The sequence below is a fragment of the Rhinichthys klamathensis genome, unplaced genomic scaffold, assembly GCF_029890125.1.
Source record: "Rhinichthys klamathensis goyatoka isolate OS25496 unplaced genomic scaffold, OSU_Roscu_1.1 h1tg000206l_1, whole genome shotgun sequence".
NCBI classification, from domain to species: domain Eukaryota; kingdom Metazoa; phylum Chordata; class Actinopteri; order Cypriniformes; family Leuciscidae; genus Rhinichthys; species Rhinichthys klamathensis.
The window spans coordinates 3,376,461-3,389,016 of NW_026606731.1; the positions used below are offsets into that span (position 1 = coordinate 3,376,461).

Sequence of the window (12,556 nt, forward strand, 5' to 3'; positions counted from 1 at the left end):
AATCTTTGAAAAAGAGCTGCGTGTCAAAATAAAAGCCACGGCGGGCACGAGCAATCATAACAAACAAAATTATCGTCGATTGGGTCTGATATGAACATTGGTAAAAGCAAGTAATATATAGGCCTGGTTTCACAGACAGGGCATAGATTAAACCAGGATTAGGCCTTTAATTAGGACATTTAATTAGCTTTTATAAAAAGTGCCTTAGAAAAAAAACGATTTATTTGCATCTTGAGACAAAACAATGGCACTGACATATTTTAAGATATGTCAATGTCACTGAATTTGCTTTCGATTAAAACAGCTCAAAAACAGGGGGGACAATAATACACCCTCTTAACTATCTTCATTAATCCAGATCTATCATATACTATAGAATAATGTATATAATATTAATATTTTTTTTATAATCTGTGATACTTTTTCAGGATTGTTTGATGAATAAAAAGTAAAAAAAGAACAGCATTTATTTAAAATAGAAAACTAATGAAACAATATACACTACCGTTCAAAAGTATGAGGTCAGTAATTTGTTTCTTTCTTCTTTAAAAAAAAATAAATTAATACTTTTATTCAGCAAGGATGTGTTAAATTGATAAAAAGTGATAGTAAAGATTTATATTGTTAAAAAAGATTTCTATTTTGAATAAATGCTGTTCTTTTTTACTTTTAATTCATCAATGAATCCTGAAAAAAGTATCACAGGTTCCAAAAAATAAATAAATTAAGCAGCACAACTGTTTCCAACATTGATAATAAATCAGCATAATTAGAATGATTTCTGAAGGATCATGTGACGAGACTGGAGTAATGATCCTGAAAATTCAGCTTTGCATCACAGAAATAAATTATATTAAAATAAAAAACCATTATATTATATATACACTATTATACATACACAGTATAAATATACAAATCATATATATATATATATATATATATATATATATATATATATATATATATATATATATATATATATATATATATATAATACTATACTCACACGCAGCAGTTACAGCAGCAGAATGCAGAAAATAGAAAAAGAATATTTTTTAATATATATTTACTTATATATACTTAAAATATTAGAGAGTTCTGCTAAATGTCAGCTCAATAAGTGAAAAAGCTGAAAAACTACTTTTCCCTTTATTTCCTTTCGAATTTTACACAAACAATATCCGGGTTACCGGAGGCGAATTTCCGCGCCTTTTCGCAGTGGAGATGGATGAGAGAGCAAAACAACCTCCAATATTTCAACTAGATTATCACATTATGGACTAATTTAATCTTTAATAATAATCATACTTCAAATGCAGACTGTTTGCTGACATAAGGTAACATCGAAGAATGTTGCTCCCGTCTGACGTCGCCAGACTTGTGCTGGGTAAGTTCACACTGTTTTGTTGTGTCCCTCTCAAGGAGAAGCTAGCGAGCTAATACCCTGTTTCTAATTATAGTGTATATAATTATGTGGTTTGTCTCCAATACTGCGGTGTTGTTGTAAATATTCAGACCATTATGAAATAGAGACACAACACTGTGCCGTTCTTTGTGATGTGTCAAATTGCTGAGATGACCGATAACTTAACCGTAATGGCTAATTCAGAGTCTACCATTCGCAAATGAAGATATTTATTTATCTGCGAAATGATGTAAGTTATCATTTCTCTTTCAACTTTAGGCTACCTGCAGCAAGAAGGGCTCACTGCCACAAGTCGAGCCTTCATCTACGAGAGTCCAAACCTGAAGGAATATGCCGAGCACAGCTCAGAGGATGGGATCATCCCTGCCTGTGTGTTTGTATGTGTCAAGTTCATGATTAATAACAGGGTCCTAAAATCACTGCATTAGAGTCTGTTAAGAAGACATGTTTATTAGATAACAATGAATTATATTTTTGTTTATTACTCTTTTTCAGTCTCTATTTGGAAAAAACCTGATCACGATTTTAAATGAATATGTTGCTGTCAAAGCAAAAGGTGAGTTCCCACAAAGAAAATGAAACGTTTTGGGATACACAGTGAATCTGTTTCCATTATAACATGCTTGTGTCATTTCTTCTGTAGAATCAATTCTAGAAAATCAAATCCCTGTACTGATGACATCATTATGGAAAAAGCTTGACTTCACACTCAACCAAATCAAGTGAATGAATATTTGTTTACGCTGTTACATTGGGTGTTTTCATTTAAGCACGGGTCAGAATAAAGCGTCTTTATTAAAATCTTTCTGTGTTGTCCACAGGTCTCTGCAAAATTCTCCTGCCGTGCAACTGAATCAGCGATGTGAGTTTTGCTCTTTGTTTAAGAGTAATTGTATTCGTGATGACTTGGAGTTATTGAAATTAGCCAAATACAATGCATATATAATACAAGTGTAATGCATAGATATGGCATGATATATCATGTCCAGTGAATTAACACAAAATATAAGAAGTTGTTTTAAAAAAGAATTATAAATATAAATGTTTAAAAAAAAAGTCTCATGTTCTCTAAGGCTGCATTTATTTGATCAAAGATAAAGTATGAACTTAAAATATACAGTTAAATGAAATATACAATTTAGTATAAAATTTTTCTATATGATTTGTTTAAAAAAATGTGATGGCAAAGCTGAATTGTTTTTGAATGATAATTTTTTTTAGTCTAAAGTTCAAAAGAATTTAAGCATTTATTTAAATAAATGTCATTACTGTCACTTGATCATTTTAATGTATCCTTGCTGAATAAAAGTATTAGTTTCTTTTACAAACCCCATTTATTTAAAGGTAGTGACATCAGTGTTGTTTTAGTATCATTGATAATATAGTATTATAGTTAAGGTTTTAGTAATTTTGTTATTTAGGTTAATGATTACTTGAAATATAAGAAACTTTTTTTTATATGGTTTTAGTTTGAGTTAACAATAATAACCCTTGTGTAATTTTTTTTTCTGTCATTAAGTGCGCACTCGGAATAGCATTCAAAACATGAGACGTCAACAGAGACCCGTGTTGGTATCACAGTCTCCCATCTCTGGGCACCCTCCAGTGACTCCAGTCGGCCAATATGTCCCCGGCTCTGTGTCCACCCCTCAAGGCTTGCTGGGACATTCTACCCCAATGTCTTACACTTCTCAGCATACCAGACCCTCTACTCTCTGCCTTAGTCAGCCAGGTGAGTCCTGAAAAACATGTTTAAATCACACTGAGATTTGTAAGTACCCTCTTTCCATTTTGCTATCTTACATGTTTTATAGGGGAGTCACCGTTGCAGATACTGGTCCCTGATAATAGACTGAATCCTGGACCTTTGTCTCCGGCCCGCAGAAAATGGTAAGGTTAAAATGATGACAACACCAGCAGCATGTTACAGTTTAGCTCTTTCTACCTTTTCCAGATCAGTCTGTAACAACAATAATTTACTTTAAAGTGTAATTCTGCTTTCTGCTGCAGTGACTCTCCGAGGCGGCGAGGAGGTGGTCAGTTGGGTGCCAGCGGGCCCAGCAGGGCCACAGTAGTGTCCAGCACTCTCATCATGGAAGCTCAGAGTGAAGAGACTGTGACGGAGAACTTATCTGTGAGTTAGGCCGATTCATTCCTCTGTTTGTTTTAAATGCTTTCAATAATTTTCTATACACTCCTGCATAACTGAAGATTACATTTTTTTTTTTTAACAGCAAATAGTTATAGAAAATGCCAGAGATAAAATTCTCAATGATAGATCCTTACAAGAAAAACTTGCTGAAAACATCAACAAGATCTTGGCAAGGTAAATTCTGAATAACTGGGCAAAAAACTAGTTAAAATAATAAAGAAAAACTTTGAGGTCTTACATGTTGTAATGTCACTTTTACAGTGATAATAGCCCTCAGACATCAAAAACTGCCTGCAGTGCTATGGAACAAGAGCAGTCGATCGATGAAATCCTGGGCCTCCAGGTGTGTGAATGCACATCTTTTACTCTTCCTTTGTTGTTTGTGAGAATGTAATATTGGCAGCCATATCAAGACTTAACCTGCAAAATTGTTTTAGGGGGAAATTCATATGACGGATGTTGCCATCCAAGACATACTGGCACAGACGGAGTCAGACCCGGCATTTCAGGCGCTCTTTGATCTCTTTGACTATGGTGAGCAATTGATCACGCAGAACAACTAATCGTTATACAAGCTGAACTGATTTTTTCTTTCTAATGATAACCTTTCATCTCTTTTATAGGGAAAAGTAATATGGCTGAAGGCAGTGAACAGGCTGATGGGAGTTTCAGTACCAGTACAAGTGCACCGGAGAGTGATGAGACTGGGCTTGTAGACAGCGCCTCTGAAACGGGTAAGATGGGTCAGCTTTACATCATAAAGCAGCATTGACCATTTAAAAAATACAGTAATATTGTGAAATATTATTACAATTTAAAATAACTGTTTTCTATTTTAAAGGTGCTATATGTAACTTTTCTTCCAAAATGAATCCTTTTTTTTATTGCCTGTGTGTGAAGGGGTTGTAATCACACATTACAATGATTCACTTGTCGGGTTTTGCTATTACCTCTGAAGGCCAGTATTCCTATTTCTATGTGAAGTCTCCGGGTCGGATTTTCTGCAAAATCCATCGGATGTGACATGCATGCGCGCTCCCGAGCCTCTCTCCTTTTTATATACAGTCTATGCGACGGCACTGCAGCTGACGACATGGAGTCTGATAACACCCAAAAACGACCTGCCTCCAGCACATCACACACTCCAACACAAACTCCACATAAATATAAAAAACAAAACAAAAATGTATCTGCTGAAGCTCGTCAGGCCAAACGTGAATCGGCTCGACTTAGGACGAAAACCCGGATCAACATCGGCAGAGCGTTTGAATTATGGAGAGACCTCCGCTATTAAGTTTTCAGATATGCTGAAATAAATAATGGTAAACTGTAATGAAATAGCCAGGTAAACTACAACATACATGAGATATGAAATTAATACAAAAGATTGTTCCAGGATAACAAAAAGTAGGTGCTTTAGGATGTAACTTTTATTTTATGTACTAGATCTACTGTCTAACGTCACTCATCCCACTACTATCATATTGTTTATAATACACATTTCCAGACACGTTCAGTAATGTTACTTCCTACGATCTTACTGTTACACTGAAATTGTTCAGTCTAGTCACTAACCGTTTTCGTTATCATATTATACATTCATCTATGTTGACATTGCTGCCTGATTGTGAAAGACACGAATAGTTAGGGAAATGCCTTATGCTAACACCACATGTCAGCTAAAGGCAGTCAATGTAACGTTATCATGGTACGAGCATGGAGCATTAGTTCAACGTCAAGCTGATAAAAGTAGCCTATTATTGTAACGTTGCAGTGGGAGTTTAGATGAGTTTCCAGCATGTGTGATGCTTTCTCCGGTGTGTTGAAAGTCTTAGTGTGGCCGTGTACCATGAGTGCTCGCTCTTGTGTTCGAGCACGCGCAAGAGCACGAGCGCTCTTGTAAAAGTTGGTTGCAATCTGAAACATCACCGATGGAGGCCGCTAAAAAATACATATAGCACCTTTAATATATTTTGAAATGCAATTTATTCCTGTGATGCAAAGCTGAATTTTCAGCATCAGTCCTCAGTCTCACATGATCCTTCAGAAATCATTCTGAATCATTGATATGCTAATTTGGTGCTCAAAAAATGTCTAAATATTATAAATGAGGAAAATTGTTGCGCTGCTTAATATTTTTGTGGAAACCATGATACATAATTGAAAAATTATTTGAATACTAGAAAGTTTAAAAGAACAGCATTTATTTGAAATAAATTTTGTAACATTACAAATGTCTTTACTGTCACTGTTGATCAATTTAATGTATACTTGCTGAATAAAAGTTAATATTTAAAAAATAAATAAATTACTGGCTCCAAGATTTTGAACGGTAGTGTAATAACTGTTAAATGTATTGTTATTTTTTAATACAAGGTACTGGACAGGAGGATTCCACAACAGGAGGAGAAAGTAGTGCACAAAACTTAAGCATCCAAAATATGTCTGAGTCAAAAAGCAAAAAGAAATCTTCCGGCCTTCGTAATGTGGCAAAGTCTTCTTCTACAGCTTCGCAGCCACGTATTATAACCAAACAAACAGCAGAAGGATCCACAAATTCTAAGACAGGGGTAGTCAGGGCTAGAGTTTTATCTGGCAATAAACAATCCAGAGGTGCGCCTTCAACTTCTCCAAAGTTGAACGATAAAGCGGATTCACGTCCACCTGACCAAATCGTATCAAGTTCCTCCTTCGCTGAAGAAGGAGTTGGCATGGAGATAGATGAACCAGAAAGTGAAACCTCTGAGAGAGTAAATGTTCAGAATCAACAGCTAGTTCATCTGGAGAGCTCTCACACAACTGAAACAATCAATGAAAATGCAAGCAGTCACGTTCTTGTGTCAAATAAGACGCCACAAACCACACTCGCTACTGAAATCTCAGATAATACATCTGTAAATGAGTCTGGGAGAGTAACAGGAATGACCATCGGACAGAATGTGGATATGGGAACCTCTTTATCCATTCAAAGTGAGGCTGTGACCTCACTTAATCCACCCCAAACTGACATGGACACATCCGCCAAAACAGCTTCTCTGTCCTCCTCAAATAAAACGCCTTTAACTCCTTCCTGCACACAAACTCAGCCCAGCACTATCAGGAACAATCTCCCTACAGCAGCTTCTTCATCTTCTGCCACTACGCCGATTACCTCCACGTGCGTTTCTGATGCCCAGGCCAAGGAGCCTGACCCCAGTAAGATCGTGTCTCTGAAAATCATCATCAGTGATGAGCAGGACGAGCTCACTACTGATGCAGCACTGAACCAGGCTGTTTCCAGCATCACCAGTGACCACATTCCCACCATCTTCCTGTCCTCCCCTGCCAAGACTTTGCCTGCAACCTCTACGGTCATAACACAAGATGAAACGGCTCAGGCTGTGAGCTGCTTACAGGGGGCGGAGGGTGTTGGATCATTTGGAACACCTACGAGGAGCATGCAGAATAATGGACAGGCTCCTCTGGCACGTCCCACAGGTCAGGAAACCGGTTTCATTCAGCTGTTACAAGCCAACACAGCCTTTGGGTCTTCAGGTAGCTATTTTGTCGTAACAGATCCGGCTGCTGCCGAGCAGCGGGCAAATGTCATGCTGCTTTCAAGTAATGTGCCTCAAGGGACTATGTCTTCATTGCAACATGTGGTAACTACGCCACCTCGCCAGAGGACTGTGGTGTCCATGGGACCAAATGTCTCTCAGACCTTTTCGCCTGGTGAGTGAAGAGTTAGTTTGATTATATAAGACACTTTATACCTTTATTTGGTTTGTATGTTTCGTGTTTACGTTGAAGCACTCATTTACAGACTTTTAGTCTTCCTCAGGATTAAGGCTGCATCTTTAAAATTCCAACTGTATTTTTTAGGCTCCACAATCATTATATCCTCACCAGTTCCGCCCATGTTACAAAATGTAATGCTTCCATTGTCTGTAATGGGGCAGAATACTGGAAAACTCACAGTTCTTCCCAATCAGGTTAGTAACTTTGACGCTTACAAGCATTGTCAGGCTACGTCCACATTAATCCGGATACATTTGAAAACGGTGTTTTCGTTTAAAAAGAGCGTATTCCAAAAGCTACGTTTTCATTGACTTAAAACGCCGTCTCAGTGTGGACGGAAGGCCAAACCAGAGAGAAAAATATACGTTTTCAAACGAAAACGTATTAGTGTGGACATGGCCTCAGTTTTCCAACACAATCATAGTTTTGTTCTATTAATAACCACTACCTTTTTATATACAGATGGCTTTGCCATGTTCACCCACTGTAAGGCAACCTGCAAAAATTATTTCTCAACCTAAATTGGCACCCAAGGAAAACACTGACATGGGTAGGACATCTTTCATTTACAAATGTATTTTATTTTTATTTAATTATATTAATAATATTTTTATTACATAAAATATGATGCAGCACAACTTTTTTTTTAGAAAGGTAATCCTGTAACATTCAATTAAGTATGTCAATGAATGTTTTTACTGAGATTTAGTAATTTCTTTTTATTAGATTCCTAGATTTTAGTAGAATTGTTATTTTATTTGAAATTAACATTAGCTTACATTCTTTAATAACTGTTTTGTTTTAATCTCAAGGTTACAGTTTCTGTAATGCATTTTTGTGCTTATGCATCACTGTAATTCAGTGACATGATTTGATTTACTGATTTTCAGGCAAAACTGTCACATCTGGGTCCGGCCAAGTTTCAAAAGTACTTCCCCAGACGTCTGAGCAACAAAAGTGTGTGAGTGGAACAAGTCCCAGCCATCGACGAATACTTTGCTTTGACGTTACACCTGAAAACTCTGCAGTCGGGCAAAATTCCTTACAGACAAACACACCCGCGTCCTCTGCTGTTACATCCTCCCCGACTCAGCAGATTCAGAAAGAAATCACACCCACTAAACCGAAACAGCCTTTAGTTTCTGACAATTGTAAAAGAAGAATAGAAACGATAAGATTGCCAGATGTACATCCCAATGCAGTTATAAAGAACTCTGAAAAAATCACCATATTTCATCAACAAAAAGAACTCCCAAAAAGTAAAGTAACAGAAAAGGGATTAAATCTAATCATTGTAAATACCAAGTCTTCCAACAAAGCTGCAACTGAGCCAGAGTCTCACATTAGATCAGAATCACCGAAAAAATCACAAGGATCACAGGAGGATGGCGGAGTGGTTTTACAGAGTTCAAAATCATCTGCTCCGGGGCCAAAGCAGAAACCAGTAGGCAACACAAAGGACAGCACACAAGAAGAATCTCGTGAAAGAACGCTTTTAAAACCAGCAGAGAGTTTCTCAGAGAAAGCTTCCTTACAGGACTCTCCAGGCATCACTGCAAATAAAGAAAATGAGCTCGAGAGCTGCCATCATCAGACATCTGCACGCCCCGCTGAGGATCTTATATCTTCTACAGCAAAATCGCCGGCACCCGTATCGAGCACTTCCAATAAAACTTTATGCAAGACGAGCCCCCTAACTAAACAAGCCGCTGAGATGCTGCAGGACATACAGGGCCAGGCTCCTGCGGACACTCCGCCGAAGAGGCCGGCAGCGAGAGGTCCAGATCTCCCTCTCCCAAGAACACCTGGACCAGGACGTGCACAGGAGGAGCAGATGGATGGTTTGAGAACCCCGTCACGGCAAAGACTTAGGAGGGAGGGTGAAAGCACGCCGAGGCATCTCCCCCCTCCCGCCACACCTGATATCCCCTCCTGCAGTCCTGCCAGCGAGGCGGGGAGTGAGAACAGCATCAATATGGCCGCCCACACTCTCATGATCCTGTCACGCGCCGCCAGGACAGGAGGTCCTCTGAAAGACAGCTTGCGTCAAGAGGAGGCCAGTGCTGGGAAATCCGCCATCCCTAAAGCAAAGAAACGAAAGCAACTTGAAACAAGCCCTCTGGCAAAGAAAGAGCTACAGCTTTCCAGCTCCTCAAGCAGTAAAAAGAAATCTAAGGTGAGTTGATATTGTATTGGCTGTTTGTGAAAAACCATCAAGATTGACCACGTCTCAACCTACCCAGCTGCCTAGATAGCTTTTTTAAAATATCATAGCCATGCAGCAATAGTGGCAAAATTATGCTTTTGAAATAGCTTATTTATGCCAAATCTGAAGCAACATCACATATCCTACATTTTAAGGCAATTTCAAAATATGATGTGAGAAACTTAGTGGATACGTCCGCTGCCTTGGATCAAAATGTGTTATTTGTTGTTATATAAATGTTTGTTAGATATTTTATTATAAGTACTTTTATTTTACAAAATATTGATAGGGAACATTTCTTATGTTATATTACAAATTAAATAAAATTTTACTAACTTAAATTTAGTTTTTTTAAACAATGGTGCATTATATATGTATGTATGTGTGTGTGTGTATATATATATATGAAATTTCAAAAAGCATCTCAGACCAGTTGTTTCATTTGTATACCTATACAGGGTATCCGCAGGGTCTTGAAAAGTATTAAAAGGTGATAAATCAATTTTGGGAAAATTAAGACCCTTAAAAAGTATTATTAAGTCTTATCACGGCTTTATAAAGTATTACATTTTGAAAGTATTTTTTCTGAATTAGCTGTCCAACAGTTTGAGTCCCCAAAACATCGTAAAAGTGTGTGAATTTAGTCATTTTTATTAAAAAAACGAAGAACTGAGGCACATGTCAGCATGATTGTTGTTGAGGGTGGAGCAAAGTTTTGTTTTGTTTTTTAATAAACTTTACTTTGATTTACTATCCCAGCCTATTTGATTTTTTTTTATCAGAGTGGTCTATAGTCTTTATCACAAACTAAAACTGTTAAGTTAAAAGTATCACTGATGTAAATGGTTACAGCTTGAAGTGGCGGTGAGGTATTAAAAAATATTGAGAAGGTCTTGAAAAAGTCTTGAAAAGGTATTAAAATTAACTTCAGGATTCCTGCATATACCCTGCTATAGCATTGAGTTAGTATGCATTCTGTGTAGACAATAATAGGCAGTAGTAGACAGTGTGTCAGGTCAGCTTACTGTAGCCCAGCCAATCAGAGAAGTCGGACTCATTTCTGTCTAATTCTGTACCTCAGCATGCATTGTCTGTTATGTTGAAATTGTCCGGCTGAATTCGAATTCCTTTTTCTTTTTCAGAAACAGAAGAAGCTGCTGGACTCCTTTCCCGATGACTTAGATGTGGACAAATTCCTGTCATCCCTGCATTATGATGAGTAACGACGCTGAGGACAAGCCATGCTGCTCGCCAGCATATCAGGGACATAACAAGCCATGTGTGCTACTGAGAGTGATCTATTCAGCAGAGTTACCGAATCTAAATAGCTGCTTTCTGTTTTACATCCAGAATGTGAGATATTGTACATATACACCATGATAGCCTAGTAATCATTTGCATACTTTAAAGATGTTTATATGCTGGCCCCGACTAATTCGGCACTCTTCAAAACAAAAAAGGAAATAATTTAAGACTAAACTGTAATTATTGACTATGTATGTGAAAGAGTGTCATTTCATTTGTTTCACTGCACCAGCTGTCATTTAGTTCATTGCCTTTTTTATGTTTTACTTAACTGGACCTTTTCCATCAGCTGCACAATGTGACTACATTTCTGTGAACATAATTTCCTCTGTACATCCTCTAGGTGGTATTCTTTCTTTACAGTACCGAGAGGGAAGTTAAATGTTATTGTTTTCTGTCCTTTAGATGGTTTATTATTTTATGTATTTTAATAAATCACTATTTTATTGAATATGTCATGTCTAATAATTGATTTCTACACTCACCGGCCACTTTATTAGGTACCCCATGCTAGTAACGGGTTGGACCCCCTTTTGCCTTCAGAACTGCCTCAATTCTTCGTGGCATAGATTCAACAAGGTGCTGGAAGCATTCCTCAGGGAGTTTGGTCCATATTGACATGATGGCATCACACAGTTGCCGCAGATTTGTCGGCTGCACATCCATAATGCGAATCTCCCGTTCCACCACATCCCAAAGATGCTCTATTGGGTTGAGATCTGGTGACTGTGGAGGCCATTTTAGTACAGTGAACTCATTGTCATGTTCAAGAAACCAATTTGAAATGATTAGAGCTTTGTGACATGGTGGAAGTAGCCATCAGAGGATGGGTACATGGTGGCCATAAAGGGATGGACATGGTCAGAAACAATGCTCAGGTAGGCCGTGGCATTTAAACGATGCCCAATTGGCACTAAGGGGCCTAAAGTGTGCCAGGAAAACATCCCCCACACCATTACACCACCACCACCAGCCTGCACAGTGGTAACAAGGCATGATGGTTCCATGTTCTCATTCTGTTTACGCCAAATTCTGACTCTAACATCTGAATGTCTCAACAGAAATCGAGACTCATCAGACCAGGCAACATTTTTCCAGTCTTCAACTGTTCAATTTTGGTGAGCTCTTGCAAATTGTAGCCTCTTTTTCCTATTTGTAGTGGAGATGAGTGGTACCCGGTGGAGTCTTCTGCTGTTGTAGCCCATCCGCCTCAAGGTTGTGCGTGTTGTGGCTTCACAAATGCTTTGCTGCATACCTCGGTTGTAACGAGTGGTTATTTCAGTCACTGTTGCCCTTCTATCAGCTCGAACCAGTCTGGCCATTCTCCTCTGACCTCTGGCATCAACAAGGCATTTCCGCCCACAGAACTGCTGCTCACTGGATGTTTTTTCTTTTTCGGACCATTCTCTGTAAACCCTAGAGATGGTTGTGCGTGAAAATCCCAGTAGATTAGCAGTTTCTGAAATACTCAGACCAGCCCTTCTGGCACCAACAATCATGCCACGTTCAAAGTCACTCAAATCACCTTTCTTCCCCATACTGATGCTCAGTTTGACCTGCAGGAGATTGTCTTGACCATGTCTACATGCCTAAATGCACGTAGTTGCTGCCATGTGATTGGCTGCTTAGAAATTAAGTGTTAACGAGCAGTTGGACAGGTGTACCTAATAAAGTGGCCGGTGAGTGTATG

General features: G+C 38.3%; 1 protein-coding gene across 1 annotated transcript; it reads left to right on the top strand.

The window, feature by feature from the left end:
• The first annotated feature begins 1,187 nt into the window (after positions 1 to 1,187).
• Positions 1,188 to 11,317, top strand: npat (nuclear protein, ataxia-telangiectasia locus). The gene is made up of 17 exons (XM_056263486.1): positions 1,188 to 1,387; positions 1,685 to 1,803; positions 1,922 to 1,982; positions 2,070 to 2,148; positions 2,248 to 2,288; positions 2,946 to 3,158; positions 3,241 to 3,316; positions 3,437 to 3,560; positions 3,661 to 3,752; positions 3,840 to 3,921; positions 4,016 to 4,112; positions 4,202 to 4,312; positions 5,955 to 7,289; positions 7,440 to 7,549; positions 7,818 to 7,905; positions 8,246 to 9,531; positions 10,704 to 11,317. The coding sequence occupies exons 1-17, from the start codon at positions 1,351 to 1,353 to the stop codon at positions 10,782 to 10,784; spliced, it is 4,032 nt and encodes a 1,343-aa protein (XP_056119461.1). The 5' UTR covers positions 1,188 to 1,350; the 3' UTR covers positions 10,785 to 11,317.
• The last annotated feature ends 1,239 nt before the right edge of the window (positions 11,318 to 12,556 follow it).